Source organism: Cricetulus griseus, chromosome 4 (assembly GCF_003668045.3).
Source record: "Cricetulus griseus strain 17A/GY chromosome 4, alternate assembly CriGri-PICRH-1.0, whole genome shotgun sequence".
In the NCBI taxonomy this organism is placed as follows: Eukaryota; Metazoa; Chordata; class Mammalia; order Rodentia; family Cricetidae; genus Cricetulus; species Cricetulus griseus.
The window spans coordinates 134465747-134482645 of NC_048597.1; the positions used below are offsets into that span (position 1 = coordinate 134465747).

Genomic DNA, 16899 nt, shown 5'->3' on the forward strand with positions numbered 1-16899 from the left:
GGGTCTACCAGCCCAGCTGCCTCACAGCCACATCTGTATCCCCCCAGACAGAGCTATGACATCAGTATTGTGGCCCAGGTGGACCAGACAGGCTCCAAATCCAGTAACCTGCTGGATCTGAAGAACCCCTTTTTCAGGTAGTAGGGTTCTAGTTGGGGGAGGGGGGAGGCAGTAGTCCCACAGCCCTGCCCACAGTGAATCTCTGCTATAGGTACACGGGCACGACTCCATCACCTCCACCTGGCTCACACTACACATCTCCCTCCGAGAATATGTGGAACACGGGAAGCACCTACAATCTCAGCAGCGGGGTGGCTGTGGCCGGTGAGTCTGAATGCTATTTCCAGATATAGCTGGAGGCCCTTGGTGGCTGCCTGGACCCCAGATACCCAGAGCTTGCCTTGCCCCACTCCTGACACTCCACTTTCTGGTCAGGAATGCCTACTGCCTATGACCTGAGCAGTGTTATTGCTGGCGGCTCCAGTGTGGGTCACAACAACCTGATTCCCTTAGGTGAGTACCCCCTGAGATCTATGGCATGGCAGGGGACAATTGGGATGTGCCAGTGGCCAGTCAAATAGCCAGTGCTTGGTCCTCTGCCACCACTCACTGTCATGGCCACCTCTTCCTCTTCCTGGGGAGCCTCTTCTGTGTGCCTCTCCACCTTGATCTGTCACCACTTCATCTGCCCTTCCCACACCAACCGTAAGAGTGGAGTGGGCCAGGCAGGCTGGGGGCGGTGACGTCTCCCTCCCTCCTTCTTTCCTCCCTGTCGCTGCGCAGCCAACACAGGGATTGTCAATCACACCCACTCCCGGATGGGCTCCATAATGAGCACGGGCATTGTCCAAGGTAACAGGGTAGCGGGGCCGTGGGCGGGGGGCCTCCCGCCTGGCCTGCGCACACGCTCAAGCTACCAGTGGGGGCCAGGCAGGCTTAGGGGTCATGCTGGCTCCTCAGTGCCCGTGACCTGCCCCACAGGCTCCTCAGGTGCCCAAGGAGGCAGCGGTGGCTCCAGTGCCCACTATGCAGTCAACAACCAGTTCACCATGGGTGGCCCTGCCATCTCCATGGCCTCACCCATGTCCATCCCAACCAACACCATGCACTACGGGAGCTAGGTGCCTCCAGCAGCAACACCACTGCGCACTGACAGCACCAGGAAACCAAATGAAGTCCACGCCCAGTGCAGCTGGTGGCTGTCCCCCTTGTTCTGGAGAAGCGTGAACACCCGGTCACAGCCCTCTTTGCTATGGGAACTTGGACACTTTTGTACACGATGTCGCCGCTGCCCTCAAGTAACCCCCAGCCCACCCTTTGGCCCTGAGTGCGTGTCGCTGCCATATTTTACATGAGATCCTGTCAGGGCAGCCCTCATCCTGTTCTGCCCTCTCCACTCTGACCTGGCTTTGACATCTGCTGGAAGAGGCAAGCCCCCTCCCACCCCACCCCACTCTTACAGCTGCACCTGAACAGGCAGGAGGAGGCCAGTAGCTGCCACCATAAGACCTGGCAGCACCCATCCCCCAACCCGTCCTTGCACCTACCCCTCACCTAGGGTGGCAGCACAGCCAGCTGGACCTCTCAACTACCAGGCCACATGGTCACCATGGGCGTGACATGCTGCTTTTTTTAATTTTATTTTTTTACGAAAAGAACCAGTGTCAACCCACAGACCCTCTGAGAAACCCGGCTGGCCGGGCCCAGCCAGCAGCCCCTGTCCCTAGGCCCAGAGGTTCTAGGTGAGGGGTGGCCCTGTCAAGCCTTCAGGGCGGACGTAATCCCCTCTCACCAAAGGGTTCACCTCACACTTGAATGTACAAAACTCCCAGCTGTCCAAAGGCCTCTAGCCTCTGCTTCCTGCTACTGTCCTGTCCTGAGCCCTAAAGTCCCCCTCCACCAAAACCTGGAACAGGCAGCCCAGAGGGAAAGTCACCTAGGGCCAGTGGGGTAGACAAAAACCTCAAGGATCTGTCACAGAAGGAAGGAGGGCATCCTCTCCCTGATAGCTAACATAGGCCTGTGTGTGCACTCCACATTCATGCTCTACTTCCTCCTCTCAAGACAGCACCCCTGAGAAGGGGCCTAGCAGGAACCTCTCCCTCCAGACAGAACAAGAAGAAAAGCAAACAAGGAAGGAAAGGCAGTTTCTCCCCTGCTCCTTTGCCCTAGAGTCCCCACCTCAGTGGCCAGAGCCCAGGCTGGGCCCATGCCCACCACAGGTACTCCTGGCAATGGCTGGACCTGCCCTGTGCCACCCCCTGACCTGTAAGGGAAACAGGGCCCACAGGCAGGCTGGGAAACCGGGCTCTTCTGTCCATCAGTAATATTTCCTGCTCGGCTGCCCCCCCCACCTTTATATAAATTCTCTGGATCACCTTTGCATAGAAAATAAAAGTGTTTGCTTTGTAAGAAAAGCCTGCAAAGTAGCAGGGTGGTCTCCAGGGTCCAAGACTCCTCTAATCTTCACAGGGAGGGCAGGACAGGTCGTAGCCCCTGGGGTTTGACCTGGAAAAGAGAGACTGCTAGCAGTGGCCCCAGGAGGAAGAAGGTGAACCCTTAGCCACAACAGAAACTGGCCCCTCACCTGCAGGCCTGGCTTTCCTAGAAGGTTGTCATGGACCGGGCTGAGGTGGGCAGCAGGACACTGGGAGATAGAAGTGTGGCTTGGGGTGCTGGTATCACATGTTCCAGGGGCAATGGCTGGAAGAAGTACAGCTGCAGAGAGATGTCAGGGTGAATGTGCAGCTGGGTAGCAGCAAGCCCCACTCCACAGCCCTGCTGAGGAAGGACCCTACCTTACAACCTAGAGCCAAGAGGGCGTGAAGCAGCACCACAGTGGACAGCAGTGCTGCAGCCACCAGCCTTGTATCCTCTCGAACAACAGGCCACAGGGTGAACACCAGCCCGGCAGCTGACAGGGCCAGGGCCAGTGCTCCAAAGAGCCACTGCAGCCACTCCACTGGGATAAGCCACAGGACCTAGTGTGACAAGTGTAACTGGTGACCATACAGGGGGTGCCATTCAGCTTCCCACCAGTCCCCAGGGCCAAGCCACACTCACCACGGTGGGGATGAAGACAAAGAGTGAGTAGCCATAAACACAAACCGTCTCCAGGAAGGTGTACAGCCCCATGTGCTCCCTTGTGCCCTGACGCCACCGAAGGAAGCCCCACAGTGCCAGTGGCACTAGCCACGCATAGCAGTAGATGGTGATGCCAGCTATAGTCACTAGGAATGCAACATGGGCAGTTACTGCATGCCCTGCGGCCCATGCAGCCAGGAGCTGAGCCCACCCATTCTGCTTACCCTTGTGGAACTGGGGGCTGTAGTGGATGGAGGGGTCCCGCCTCTGTGCAAGCACCAAAGTGAGGTTGCCAGTAACTGCCAGGACAAAGGCCAACGTAGCACAGATCCAGAAAGGGCCTGCAAAAGGGACATGGAGTCCCAGGTTCATCACTCCTAGGAAAGGTTAGCTATGTCCTGTTTTAAGTGTGGTAAGACCCCAGACTGCATTTGACTCTCCAGATGGCTGGTAATAAGAGCTGCCTCTGGGCTCATCCTGTCTTTCTAGAAATAACTTCCAAAATCCCTCAAGCACTTGGCTTGTTTTTTTTTTTTTTTTTTTTTAAACAGTCCTGGGTGTACTGGAACTCACTTTGTAGATCAGGCTGGCCTCAAACTCACTGAGATCCACTTGCCTCTGCCTCCCAAGTGCTGGGACTAAAGGCCTGTTCTACCACCACCCATTATCTAAGAAAGTTCTTTATAGGTAGAATAGTCTTGGTGCTTTTCCACTGTGGGCAGGATCTTGTCCATACCTAAGGTTTCATGAATGCTACCTTCAGCTGTCCATTCCAAAGTTGCTTCAGGCCCTGAACTGCATGCTTATTTTTGAACTTCATATGTGTGTCCTCAGCCCCTGTACCCCTGATCTGCTCCTCATACCTGCCCAGACGTTCCTCTTGGTGGACTGGGTAGAAGACCACCCTTGCCTTTCCCACTCTAGAACCAATCACTCTGCACTTACAGCCTCCACTGTAATGTCTGCCCCTGCCTCCTCTAGCTGGCTTCTACCATTAATTTCGACAGTGCCAGAGGAGATCTTTCTAAAAATTTCACACCAGGATCCCTTCTTGCGATGTTATGGGACCACTGTACTCATCCCCTACCCATGAGCTCCCAGCTGTTCCTTCCACTCCAGGGACCTATGCCACCATGCAACTCAGTTTTATTTCCACCATGGGTCCCAGAAACTTTCTGGGTTCCCTTCTAAGCTTTTCTCCACCAATGCCAACAAAACTCATTTGCCTACCCTACTCAAAGGCCTTCCTGACTTCTCTGTACCAGGCAGTGATGCCACTCATCCTCTGTGTTAGCCCTGCTTCCCATCCTGGTGTCTCCCTCAACTAGACACAAATTTTCTTTATGACTGACTGCCCTGCTCAGGGCCTGGCACAGACCCTTGTATGTTAAATCAAACACATAGCCTCATTTACCATATAGGTCAGGCCGATTTCTAAGATGGTACCTCACAAAGTTGTGGCCAGGGTGGGGCAGCAGCGAACCTTTAATCCGGTCCAAGACCTGGAGAGCAAAGCCAGGATCCAGAATGAAAATCCATGCATTCTGAGAGATATAGCCCCTGTAGATTTCTACTATTTTGCCACTACATCCTAACTGAAACAAGCTCAGTTGTCCCCTCCAAGCTGTTCATTGGGTGTCTCTATGGCTTGTGGTCTTGACACCCCTACCTCCTGCTGAACAAGTCACTACTCTGAATGTAGGCTTTTGGGAATGCCATTTCTTTTTAAAATTTTTTTTAATGTGCATTGGTGTTTTGCCGTGCATGTCAAGTCCCCTGGAGCTGGAGTTACAAACAGTTGTGAGCCACCATGTGGGTGCTGGAAATTGAACCCCCAGGTTCTCTAGATGAGCAGTCAGTACTTTTAACCTCTGAGCCATATTGTCAGCCCCTCTCTCAACTTCTTGCAGCCTCTCCTCCCAGCCACAGTAAGGACAGTCCATAAATTCTGGATGTTCTTCCTCCTACATCTCCAGGATGTGCCCTCTCAGTAGATGTGGTTTATTAGCAGAGGCTGCCCTGTGTTCCACATCTGTATCTGCTTATTCTACTCATCCCTCTCCTGCTCTAAAATCTTCCATAACTCCCCATCGCCTCGGGCCAAGACCCAAACTTCAGCTCATTAATGGAGCTTTCATCCAGGCCAAGTGGTGCCATTTGTGGCCCTACCTACCCAGGAGGCTGAGAGAAGACACTGGCTTTCAGACCCATACCCACCCACCCATCTACCTTGCCTTCCGGCCCTACCACACACACAGTCCATCCAAATACAGTGGCTGAGCCCCAAACAACCAATGTCCCAGGCCTCACCTGGGAGGTGTCCACATCAAAGAAGCTTTGATAGTAGTCAAACGTCCAGAATCTTGGCTGTGGCTTTTCTTCCTGTAGAAGCTACAAGACACAAACTTTCAGAAGCTGCCTCTCAGCCCAGCTATGGACAGGCATGGCATGCGGGGCCCAGGGGACTTACCGATGCTCTATCGCCCTCTTCCTCCACCACTTCGGCTCCATAGCCAATACCTGATCCCACGACCACAGTCACGTGCTCCCGTGAGGTCAGGGCATCACTTTGGCTAGTGGTGGCTGCATCTGGGGTCTCTGCCAGAAGATTTGTGGCTTCTTCGAACTCTACGGTCAGAGAAAATGGGCACAGGTGTTTGGATTCTGAAAATCTCTTGACCATCACCCCGGGCTGTGGTTGCCTCACTACACTCCCTAAGGACTGCGTTTCTTCAATTTTGACGCATAGAGAAGTCTGTTTCTCGACTAAGATGGGGTTCAGGTTAGGTTCTAGGCAGACTTGGAGGCTCTGATGTGCCTCTGAGTTTATAGTGGGAGCAGGGATTGACTGAGTACGGGATGAACCCCAGGTTCACGCTGGGATCTAGGTCCCAGCTGCCTGGAGTTTTATCCTAGGACAGGAGTAGGAGCTCTGACCACTTCCCGGCCCCACTCACCATGGAAGGCCAGTGCGTCAGCCGCTGCCATGATTCTTTTGAGGCGTCACCGCATTGCGCTGTGTGGACAGAACTGCATCAGTCCCTCAGCCCTCCCCAGGATTGATGCTTCCGCCTACAGTCCTGCCTGGAGCCTACCGAACACCTGGAGTGAGACCAGCCCTGGGCCAGGTGCACCCCGCCCTCCTCACCTAAGGCTACCTAAGCTGGCGTGGCCCATCCTCCGTGCGCGTGCGTGCGGCCAGCGTACCCGTCAGAGCCCACTCTTCATGCAACGGCAACATCCGGCGCCAGCCCGGCTTCCGGTTTTCAGTGAGAAACTACTTCCGGTACCTTGCGCGTGCGCAGGAGCCACTCCGCACCTTTGGTTCCGCCGCTATGCTTTTCCGCTGGCCAACGGACGGCGGGAAGAGGATGGCCACCGCCGCTCTCAAGAGGCTCGGGTCCGCTGGGCGCAGTGAAGCGCGAGGAGAGGCGAATGCTGCCGCGACGGTGGCGGCGAAGCCAGGGCTGTGGGCGCGACTGGGTGAGTAGTGGCGGCGGGGGTGGCGGCGGGGGTGGGGGGCGGCCCGCGTGCCCGGATCGCTGTCACCTCCGCGCTGGCGTCTTTCCTTCAGGCACTTGGACCCGCGCGCTGCTTCGCGATTACGCCGAGGCCTGCAGAGACGCGGCGGCGGCGGCTCGGGCCCGGCCAGGCCGCGCGGCAGTCTACGTGGGGCTGTTGGGCGGCGCCGCGGCGTGCTGCGCCCTGGCCCCTGGCGAGGCCACCTTCGAAGAGGCCTTGCTCGACGCGTCGGGGTCCCTCCTGCTGCTGGCGCCGGCCACGCGTAACCGTCACTCGGAAGCGTTCTTGCAGCGCCTGCTGTGGCTGAGAGGCCGCGGGCGGCTGCGCCACGTGAACCTGGGGCTCTGCTCGCTGGTGTACGAGGCGCCCTTCGATGCCCAGGCCAGCCTCTACCAGGCCCGCTGCCGCTACCTGCAGCCGCGTTGGATCGACTTCCCCGGTCGGGTCCTCGACGTGGGGTTCCTGGGCCGTTGGTGGATCCTGGAGAACCGCATGCAGGATTGCGACATTAACGACGACGAGTTTCTTCACCTGCCTGCGCACCTCCGTGTCGTCGGGCCCCACCAGCTGCATTCCGAGGCCAACGAGAGGCTGTTCGAGGAGAAGTACAAGCCGATTGTGCTCACTGATGACCAGGTGGACCAGGCGCTGTGGGAAGAGCAGGTCTTGCAAAAGGAAAAAAAGGATAGACTGGCGCTGAGCGAGGCCAATTCACTGGTGCAGGCCGAGGTTTCCAGATGAAACCCCAGGTCTCCAGGTTCAGGCAGACTGTTTGCCACGAGTGGATGCAACGGATGAGATGGCTGGTTGTAAACTCTGCTCGGTGTGGTTTTGTGGGAAGACCTTCTCGCTCCGTCTGTTTCATTAGCCGAAGCTAATTGAAAGCTTTCCTGATCTTGGAGATGGAGAACAGCTGAAGGACTGGTCTTGAACATGGAGAAGAGCTGAAGCATTTGTCCGTGTTATATTTATAACCACCAGAAGTACTAGTAAGGAGCCTGTATGGGGTAGCCTGTTGTCGACGGGGATGTACTTCAGTGGTAGAGCACTTGCCTAGCGTGCCTGGGTTCTTGGCTTCCAATCCCAGCACTGTAAAACAGAACAAAAAAGAACTTTTTGTTTGGGGGTTATTGTTTATTTGGTTGGGTTTTGAGACTAGGACTCCCAAAGAACCCAGACTGACCCTAAATCCTCCTGCCTCAGCTCCAGTCCACCACAGTGTACACAGTCCATGCATAATAGCCTACTGTGTAGCAAAGGGTGACTTGCCTGCACTTCCCAGATGGGGGGAGAAAGGGTTCTGCTGTACACTTTATTATTGTTGAGTACTAGACATCAAAGACGGGGTCTTGTACATACAGGGCAAGCACTGAACCCCCAAGGCTTTTTTTTTTTTTTTTTTTAATGTATGCACTTTTCTATCTGCATGTATGCCTGCAGGCCAGAATAAGGCATCAGGTCTCATTACAGATGTTTGTGACCCACCATGAGGTTGCTGAGAGTTGAACTCTGGAAGAACAGGAAGTGCTCTTAACCTCTGAGCCACTCTCCAACCCCATTTTTTAAATTATTTTTTCTAAATTTTTTTAAAAATGTATTTATTTATTATGTATACAATGTTCTGCCTGCATACCAGAAGAGGGCACCAGATTTCATTATAGATAGTCATGAGCCACCCTGTGTTTGCTGGGAATTGAACTCAGGTCCCCTGGAAGAGTAGTCAGTGCTCTTAACCTCTGAGTCATCTCTCCAGCCCCTTCTCCGGTCTTCTTGGGATTTTTTTGTTTTGTTTAATAGTTTCTATTTAGTCCTTGAGGCCCTTGGACCTAGCTTCTCTTAACTGGTAACATTGTGTAATACCATCAGTGCAGGAGATAGATATGGAAGTGAACAGATGTCAGTGTTAGGTGTATGGCAGCAATTGGAAGCACAGAGGAAAGCTCCCAAAGCCTACATGCAGTCATATGTCATTACACTGCAGGGACCCTTCAAACAGTTCTGTGCAAAGGAACAAGGTGGGACACATAGGTTGGATCTGGCAAAGTTCAAGCTAAAACATTAGGAAAGCAAGACTACCAGTGTCAGGTGGCCTGTGGCTAGTCAATAAAGGCTGAGGATCAACCAGTCCTCTTTGTCATGATTTGTTTAAGATCTGTTGTACACTGAGCTACCCCCAGTCCTGGTGGTATGTTTTGTCTCTATCTTTTGTTGTCAGATGTACAGAAAGTGTGGTAGTTCTTTTTGTTTGGTTGGGTTTTTGGGTTTTTTGAGACAGGGTTTCTCTGTGGGGACCTGGCTGTCCTGGAACTCAGAGATCCCTGTCTTTGCTTTCTGTATGCTGGAATTAAAGGTGTGTGCTATCACCTCTGGTGTGTGGTAATTCTTAAGTCCAAACCTTTTGGCAAGATGAGGATGCTAATACACATTTTGGAGACTGTCAAGGTGGCTCAGTAGGTAAAGGCATGTTTAGCCAAGCCCAACCACCTGAGTTCATGCCCTGGAACTTACCTGGGAGAGAGAGAATCAATCAACTCCAAGTTGTCCTGTGACCTCCATGCTCACAAAATAAATTAAAATCTAATAAAGGTTTCTAAAACGTTCACGTTTGTAATTTTTAGATTTTTTTTTTTTTTTGGTTTTTTTTGGGGTTTTTTTTTTTTTTTTTTTTTTTGGTTTTTCAAGACAGGATATCTCTGTGGCTTTGGAGGCTGTCCTCAAACTAGCACTTGTAGACCAGGCTGGTCTCGAACTCACAGAGATCTGCCTTCGTCTGCCTCCCGAGTGCTGGGATTAAAGGCGAGCGCCACCAGCTCCCAGCTTAATTTTTAGATGTTTTAATTAGCATATGTAAATGATACATAAAATTCATTAAGGCATTTTATGTGTATATAAAGTATTTTTTTAATTCACCCTCCATTACTGACTCTCTTTTTTTATATTTAACTTTATTTTATGTGCATTGGTTAAATCTCCTGGAACTGGAATTACAGACAATTGTAAGCTACCATGTGGTTGCTGGGAATTGAACCCAGGTCCTCTGGAAGAGCAGCCAGGGCTCTTAACCACTGAAACATTTCTCCAGTTCCCCCATTAATGTCTGCACCCCACTCCCACTTACATGCTTCCTCTCTTCCCAGCTAGTGTGTGAGAGAGAGACAGGTTCTCGATATGTAATCCTGTCTGGCCTTGAACTAACCTAGAACTATATAGCCTTTTACCTCCCTTGGACTAACACTGCTATTTGTATGTCTTGTGAGTTTAATCTTGATTACTAACTCAAGGAACCCTCACCAGTGATAATACCACTGAAAAAAATGTTTCTTGTTCCGCCAGCAACTGCTACTGACATATAAATCTTCATGATGGGGAGGGACCCAGTCTTGTAGAGATCTTGTCCAGGTAATCACAACTGCTGTGAGTTCAGGAGTCCAACAGCTAGGGGCTGTAAGATGGCTCAGTGGCCTGATGACCTGAGTCTGATCCTCAAGACTCACTCTATGGAAGGAGAAAATTCATTCCAGCAACTTGTTCTCTGAACTCCACACAATTGCCTGTGAGCACGTACAAATAATTTTTTTTAAGTGCAGCATCCAAGTCACACAGCCAGGTGGTGGTGGCGCACGCCTTTAATCCCAGCACTCGGGGAGGCAGAGGCAGGCGGATCTCTGTGAGGTCGAGACCAGCCTGGTCTACAAGAGCTAGTTTCAGGACAGCCTCCAAAGCCACAGAGAAACTCTGTCTCGAAAACCAAAAAAAAAAAAAAAGTGTTTCACGACACTTCCATTCCCTCCAGCTCTTCTGTCCTTTCTTCAGTGTTCCCTGAGCCTTGTAGGGAGACAACCAAGATGTCACTCATCTTAATTTTAAATTGTTTTTATTTCGTGTGCATTGGTGGTTTGGCCTGCATTTGTGTCTACATGAGGGTGTCAGATCCCTTGGAACTGGAATTATACAGACAGTTGTTCGCTGCCATGTGGGTGCTGAGAATTGAACCCAGGGCCTCTGGGAGAGCAGCCAGTCCTCTGAACCACTGAGCCATCCCCCCCAGCCCCACACATCTTAATTTTACGAAGAAAAAAAATCAAAGTTCAGGTATGGAAAGATGGCTTAGCAGATAAAAAACAAGCATGCATACTATCCGGTACCACATGAAAAGCAGGACACAGTGTCATGCATTTAACCCCAGCACTTGGGGGCTTGAAGACAGGCCAGGAGCTTGCTGGCCAGCCAATCTAACTGAAGAAAGAGCCTGTCTCCAAAATAGTGTGGTGGGGGACAGACACATGGTGACACATGCCTTGATTCCAGCATTCAAGGAGACAGAGACCTGATGATCTCAGAGTTCAAGGCAAGCTGGTCTACATAGCGAGACCCTGTCTTTAAAACTAAATGGGGGGTGAGGGGGACGACTCCGGGAATGGAGCTGTGCAGTGGTGTTTTAATCCCAGCATTGGGAGGCAAAAGCAGGCAGATCGCTGAATTCAAGGCCAGCCTGTTGTACAGAGTGATCAGGGTTACACACACACACACAGTGGGAAGAACAGTTTAGGGAGATGCTGAAGGCCTCTGGCATTCCTGAATGTGTGACTGGACACTGCATACACAAGAGGAAATTTGAAGATCTCTTCAAGGCTGCAACAGCTTATCACTCAGACTCTAGCTTCCAGTCCTGTGACTTCAAAGATTTCCACTCTATTGTCTTTGACCCTAACCTTATCTAGCCATACTTTACTTTTGGGGGCAGGGAGAGGGGATTCTCCCCAAAATAGTGTAGACTATAAGGCAAGTGCTCCATTGGTGATCCACATGCTGGGACCTCTGTACTAGAAGGTATTAAACACTGCCATCACTTACCTTGTGTGAAAGGGACTGGAGAAATGACTCAGTGGTTAAGAGTATTGCAGAGGACCTGGGTTTAGTTCCCAATATTACATGGTGGCTCTCATTAATTCTAGTTGCAGCGAAGCAATGCACTTTTATCTCTGTGAGCATAAGGAATATGTATGTACAAGCAAAACACATACAAATCGCCAGGCATTCAGGAGGCGGAGGCAGGCATAACTCGGTTCCAGTACAGTTAGAGCTACATAGTGAGACCCTATCTCCAACAACAATAACAAAGAAAATGTCCCCAGAAGTTGCCCTCTGAGCTCCACAAACATGACATGGCACAGATGTGCCTATCCTCAAACAGCATTCAAGGTTTTTGTTTGTTTTTTCCCAGACAGGCTTTCTTTGTGTAGTCATAGCTGTCCTGGAACTAACTTTGTAGACCAGGCTGACCTCGAACTCAGAGATCTGCCTGCCTCTGCCTCCCAGGTGCTTGGATTAAAGGCATGTGTAGGTGGAATTTTTCTATCCTGCAGTCACTCTCAAACACACTGAGGCTTATTATGTTAATGATAAATGCTCAGCCAATAGTTCAGGCTTATTACTAGCTAGCTCTTACATTTGAGTTAACCTATATTCCTTATTTATGCTCTGCCACCACGGGGCAGTACCATATTAACATGGCACATCTGCTCGCTCTGCATCTGGCTGGAAACTCCAGACCCCGCCCTTCTTTCTCCCAGCATCTATTTGGCTCTCCTACCTAACCTTATTCTGTTCAGCTATTGGCCAGTAAGCTGCTTTATTAACCCAATCACAGCAACATATATTCACACAGTGTAAAGGAATATTCCACAGCAAACATGCTCTACCATTGCCCAGCAATGCACAGTTTTTTAAGGTTCATTTCATGGTTATGAGTGTGTGCCTGCATTTATGAATATGCACCACACAGCACAGCACTCAGGTCAGAAGAGGGCATCAGATTCCCCTAGGTCTGGAGTTAAGGTACTGGTGAGCTGCCAAGTCAGTGCTATGAACTGAACCAGATCCTCTGCAAGAGCAGCAAGTATCCTTCCACTGAGCCATCTCCCAATTTTGTGTAATTTTTTTGTTGTTGTTGTTGTTTTTTGTTTTTCGAGACAGGGTTTCTCTGTGTAGCTTTGGAGCCTATCCTGGCACTCGCTCTGGAGACTAGGCTCGCCTCGAGCTCACAGAGATCTGCCTGTCTCTGCCTTCTGAGTGCTGGGATTAAAGGTGTTCATCACCAACACTCGGCCCAACTTTGTGTAACTTTTTTTTTTAACATTGACCTATTTATTTATTTATTTATTTATTTATTTATTATGTATACAACATTCTGCTTCCATGTATATCTGCACACCAGAAGAGGGCACCAGATCTCATAACGGAGAGTTGTGAGCCACCATGTGGTTGCTGGGAATTGAACTCAGGACCTCTGGAAGAGCAGTCAGTGTTCTTAACCTCTGAGCCATCTCTCCAGCCCCTTTGTGTGACTTTAAAAACTTTTTTTTTTTTTTTAAAGCCAGCCAACCAGATGATCCAGCAGGTAAAAATGCTTGCCACTCAAGCCCAATAACCTGAGTTTGATTCCCCCGAAAAGCTGTCCTGTGACCTTCACTGTGTTATCCATTCTCACACAGTGTGCACAGCACACACAGTTAAAGAATTTTAAATTCTAGTCCTACTCGGTTACTCATCAAGGCTTTGGGCCAAAATCCTAATATTGTCCTTCTGTTGTCTTAAGACAAAATCTGTAGATCAGGTTGGTGGAGAACTTGGTATGTAGCCAAGGATGGCCTTGAACTCCCTACTGTCTGCCCCCGCCCCCCCCCCCCCCCCCCCCGCCCCGAGGACTGGGGTGACAAGCCTGTCCTGTGCTGTTTTCACTCTTTTGGTTGAGTAGCTGTGATGGCTATTCCTGACTTCCAACTTGACTACATCTAGAGTTCACTAAAACCCAAGGGGCTGGGAAGGCCTGTGAGAAACTTTTTTTTTTTTTTCATAATTAAATCATTTGAAGTGGGAAGACCTACTTTTAATCTGGATCTTTGAGGTGAGAAGACACATCTTAATCTAGACCATGGTCTCTGGTGGCAGCCTCTACGAAGGACTTGGAAGAAGGAAGCTTTTGCTCCTTTCCTACTTGCCCTCATTTGTTGGGGAGTTTTTTTCTCTTTTCTTTTTTGTTTTTTCCAGACAGGGTTTCTTTGTGTAGCTTTGGATGTCCTAGAACTCGATCTGTAGACCAGGCTGGCCTCAAACTCATACAGATCCTCCTGCCTCTGCCTTTCAAGTGCTAGGATCAGAGGCATGTGCCACCACAGACCAGCTGGGGAATATTATTTTAAGGTGTGTTACTTTTGTTTTTGTTGCATTTGTTTAACTCTGATTCTTTGCCTGTGTAAAAGACCTGCTGGGCCGGCCAGTGGTGGCACATGCTTTTAAACTCAGCTGAAGCTCACCTAGCATGCAGGGAGTCCCAGGCTCTGCCCTGAGCACTATTAAATGGGCTTGGCTGTGTATACACCCTGTAATGGCAGCACTTTCTCTGTTAGCTCAGTAAGACTAAAAGGAGGCTCCTTATACTCAAGGTATTCATGAGCTTGTAGTGGATTCAGTTCAAGGCCAGCCTGGGCTAAACGGGACCCTATCTCAAAACAAAACAAAAAACTCAACAAGAAGCATATTAAGAAAAACTTTCACAGAAATGATCACATACAGACTCTGTCCTGTTGTTGTTTCCTAAATAATAAACTATACAGCCAGGCTTGGTGGCGTACAACTGTTATCCCAGCCCTAAAGAGGCTGAGACAGGAGGACTACTATGAACCCAAGGTCAGTCTGAACTATGAAAAAATACCCCCATGAGACAATGATAATGATAATGCCAATGGGAGCACTTGCCTAGCGTGCACAAGGACCCGACTAACACTCTGGTACCAGAAACAATAATGAAGTCAATAAAATGGGCTCCCATCTTGAAGTTTGACCCAGTCTGGGTTTGTCACTGTGTCATTTCTTTGGTGGTTTCTTCCCTCTTGGCACCTGTGAATCAGGGCTCATTAGAGCATGCTTTGATTTTGCCTGAGGAACATTAAATAGCTGGTGGTCCAGTAAATCATTTCATTAAGACTGAAAAAATAGCTGGCCAGTGGTGGTACACATCTTTAATTTCAGCACTCGGGAGGCAGAGGCAGGCGGATCTCTGAGTTTGAGGCCGCCCTGGTCTACACAGTGAGTTTCAGAACAGCTAAGGCTGCACAGATTAACCCTGTCTTAAAAAAAAAAACAAAAAAAAAAAAACAAAACAAGAGCTGGAGAGATGGCTCAGGGGTTAAGAGCACTGACCGCTCTTCCAAAGGTCCTGAGTTCAATTCCCAGCAACCACATGGTGGCTCCCAACCATCCGTTATGAGATGTGGTGCCCTCTTCTGGTGTGCAGATATACATGGAAGCAGAATGTTGTGTACATAATAAATAAATAAAATCTTTTTAAAAAACCAAAAATATTGAGAAAATGAGACAAGCTAGATGGCTCAATAGGTGAAGGCACTTGCCTTGCCAGGTGGTGGTGGTGGTGCACACCTTTAGTCCCAGTACTCAGGAGACACAGGCAGGCAGATCTCTGTAAGTTGGAGACCAGCCAGGTCTATATAGTGACTTCCAGGGTACCCAGAGCTAAGTAGGGAGACCTTGTCTTAAAAAAAAAAAAAAAAAAAAAAGTATGCTTGCCATCAAGCATGACAACCTGAGGTCAATTTCTGGAGCCCTCTCAAAAGTGGAAGGACAGGGGTCTGGAAAGAGGTCTCAGGGGTTAAGAGCACTGGTTACTCTTTCAAAGGGCCTGGGTACATGGCAGCACATACATGGCAGCTCACAACTGTCTGTAACTCAAGTCTTGGCATCTAACATGCACGTGATATACAGACACACATGTAGGCAGAATATCCATTTGCATAAAATAAAAATAAAGATTAAAAAAACATTTTTCTTAGAATCCAGCACTCGGAGGCAAAGGCTGGCAGATCTCTGTAAGTTTGAGGCCAGCCTGGTAAACAGTGAGTTCCAAGAAAGTCTCCAAAGCTACAGAGAAACCCTGTCTCCAAAAATGAAACAAACAAAAAGAAAAGTGGAAGGACATTGGGCATGGTGGCGCCCACCTATAGTCCCAGCACTCTGGAGACAGAGGCAGATGGATCTCTGTGAATTTGAGACCAGTCTGTTGTACAGAGGGAGTTCCAGCATAGCCAGGCTATATGGAGAAATGCTGTCTCAAAAACAACCAAAAAAGGAAGGAAGGAAGGAAGGAAGGAAGGAAGGAAGGAAGGAAGGATGGATGGAAGGAAGGAAGGAAGGAAGGAAGGGAGGGAGGGAGGGAGGGAGGAGAACAAAACATGTAGAAGGAGAGAGCTGGCTCCACAAAGTTAACCCTTAGATCTCACACGGGCCATGCTGTATCTGAGCACACTCATACACGCACACTCACACACTGAAGACTTAATTATTTTGTGTGTATGGGTGTTGGCTTGTGTGTGTCTGTGAGTCATACATGTTGGAGGCCAGAAGAGGGCATCTCAGATCCCCTGAAGCTGGAGTTACAGGTGGTTGTGAGCCACCATATGGAGGTAGGAACTGAACCCAGGTGCTTGTAAGTACACTTGGCCATCTCTCCAGCCCCAAATAATTGTTATTTTAAGGCTGGCAAAGTGGAACCCACTGCTTTTGCTTGCAATTTTATTTAGAGGAGAGGAGGCATATATGCCCTAAAGATGCTTTTTCTATTCTGGGCACGGTGAAGCATCCCTGTAATCCCAGCACTGAGCAGGCAGAGGCAGGAGGATTAATGCAAGTTTGAGCCTGCCTTGGACTGTCTAGCATGTTCTAGGCCATCTATTGCAACATAACAAGACCCTGTCTCAAAAGGTCAAATTGGGGCCCAGAGCCGGGCTGTGCTCGCATGGTAATCAACTGCCAGGTAAGATGCTTTGGCTTGGGGACCAGAGGGCTCAGGTGGGTAAAGTCACCAGCTGATAAGCTTGAAGAATGAAGTTCAACCCCTGGGACACATGGTAGACCGAGAAGACTGATTCTGCAAGGTTTTTATCTGGCTGCCATGTATCTACTGGGGACTGGGGGATAGCTCAGTTGGTCTATCCAGCATGAGGGTCTGAGCTTGGATCCTTAGCACATATGTAAACACTCTGTGTAAAAGCTAGGCGTGCGTATATAATTGGCAAACCTGGCATATCACATGAACCTCTGACCTCCAAACAGAAATTACATGCACCTGGACACACACATGCTCACACACACTTTTTTGTTTTGTTTTTGAAACAGGATTTCTCTGTGTAGCCCTGGCTATCTTAAAACCCACTCTCTACACTAGCCAGGCCCCGAACTCACAAGAGATCTGCCTGCCTCTGCCTTCCGAGTGCTGGG

At 49.9% G+C, this 16899-nt stretch overlaps 3 protein-coding genes across 10 annotated transcripts in view; 2 read left to right on the forward strand and 1 right to left on the reverse strand.

The window, feature by feature from the left end:
• Nucleotides 1-2417, forward strand: part of Carm1 (coactivator associated arginine methyltransferase 1) — a 50740-nt gene extending 48323 nt beyond the window's left edge. Inside the window, exons 12-16 of one of the 3 annotated variants that reach the window (XM_027411557.2) lie at nucleotides 48-137; nucleotides 212-324; nucleotides 436-513; nucleotides 784-852; nucleotides 982-2417. In XM_027411557.2, the coding sequence (XP_027267358.1) occupies nucleotides 48-137; nucleotides 212-324; nucleotides 436-513; nucleotides 784-852; nucleotides 982-1121 (490 nt within the window). In that variant the 3' untranslated portion in view covers nucleotides 1122-2417. Of the gene's footprint in view, nucleotides 1-47; nucleotides 138-211; nucleotides 325-435; nucleotides 514-783 lie in introns of all 3 variants that reach the window. The other 2 variants (XM_027411555.2, XM_027411558.2) reach the window with 2 other exon arrangements.
• Nucleotides 1625-6382, reverse strand: Yipf2 (Yip1 domain family member 2). 6 transcript variants are annotated; one of them, XM_027411561.2, is made up of 10 exons: nucleotides 6292-6382; nucleotides 6042-6100; nucleotides 5555-5712; nucleotides 5395-5475; nucleotides 4499-4586; nucleotides 3309-3425; nucleotides 3064-3230; nucleotides 2799-2981; nucleotides 2588-2718; nucleotides 1625-2508 (listed from the first exon to the last, which is right to left on the reverse strand). In XM_027411561.2, exons 2-9 carry the CDS (start codon nucleotides 6070-6072, stop codon nucleotides 2605-2607), a joined length of 939 nt encoding a protein of 312 aa, XP_027267362.1. In that variant the 5' UTR covers nucleotides 6073-6100; nucleotides 6292-6382; the 3' UTR covers nucleotides 1625-2508; nucleotides 2588-2604. The 6 variants fall into 6 exon arrangements, with proteins under 6 accessions (XP_027267362.1, XP_027267360.1, XP_027267361.1 ...); XM_027411559.2 differs by having other exon boundaries at nucleotides 6233-6341; XM_027411560.2 differs by having other exon boundaries at nucleotides 6243-6332.
• Timm29 (translocase of inner mitochondrial membrane 29) lies at nucleotides 6282-8008 on the forward strand. Its single transcript, XM_027411563.2, has 2 exons — nucleotides 6282-6567; nucleotides 6659-8008. Exons 1-2 carry the CDS (start codon nucleotides 6420-6422, stop codon nucleotides 7345-7347), a joined length of 837 nt encoding a protein of 278 aa, XP_027267364.1. The 5' UTR covers nucleotides 6282-6419; the 3' UTR covers nucleotides 7348-8008.
• The last annotated feature ends 8891 nt before the right edge of the window (nucleotides 8009-16899 follow it).

What these genes read in the sequence shown, in the direction of transcription:
- Yipf2 (XM_027411561.2), bottom strand. Translation starts at nt 6,072, where the DNA reads ATGGCAGCGGCTGACGCACTGGCCTTCCATG. An exon ending in TGACGCACTGGCCTTCCATG is followed by an intron (nt 5,713 to 6,041) that starts GTGAGTGGGGCC and finishes CTCTGACCGTAG; the next exon opens with AGTTCGAAGAAGCCACAAAT. An exon ending in AAATCGGCCTGACCTATATG is followed by an intron (nt 3,426 to 4,498) that starts GTAAATGAGGCT and finishes TCCCTTTTGCAG; the next exon opens with GCCCTTTCTGGATCTGTGCT.
- Timm29 (XM_027411563.2), top strand. Translation starts at nt 6,420, where the DNA reads ATGCTTTTCCGCTGGCCAACGGACGGCGGGAAGAGGATGGCCACCGCC. An exon ending in AGGGCTGTGGGCGCGACTGG is followed by an intron (nt 6,568 to 6,658) that starts GTGAGTAGTGGC and finishes TCTTTCCTTCAG; the next exon opens with GCACTTGGACCCGCGCGCTG.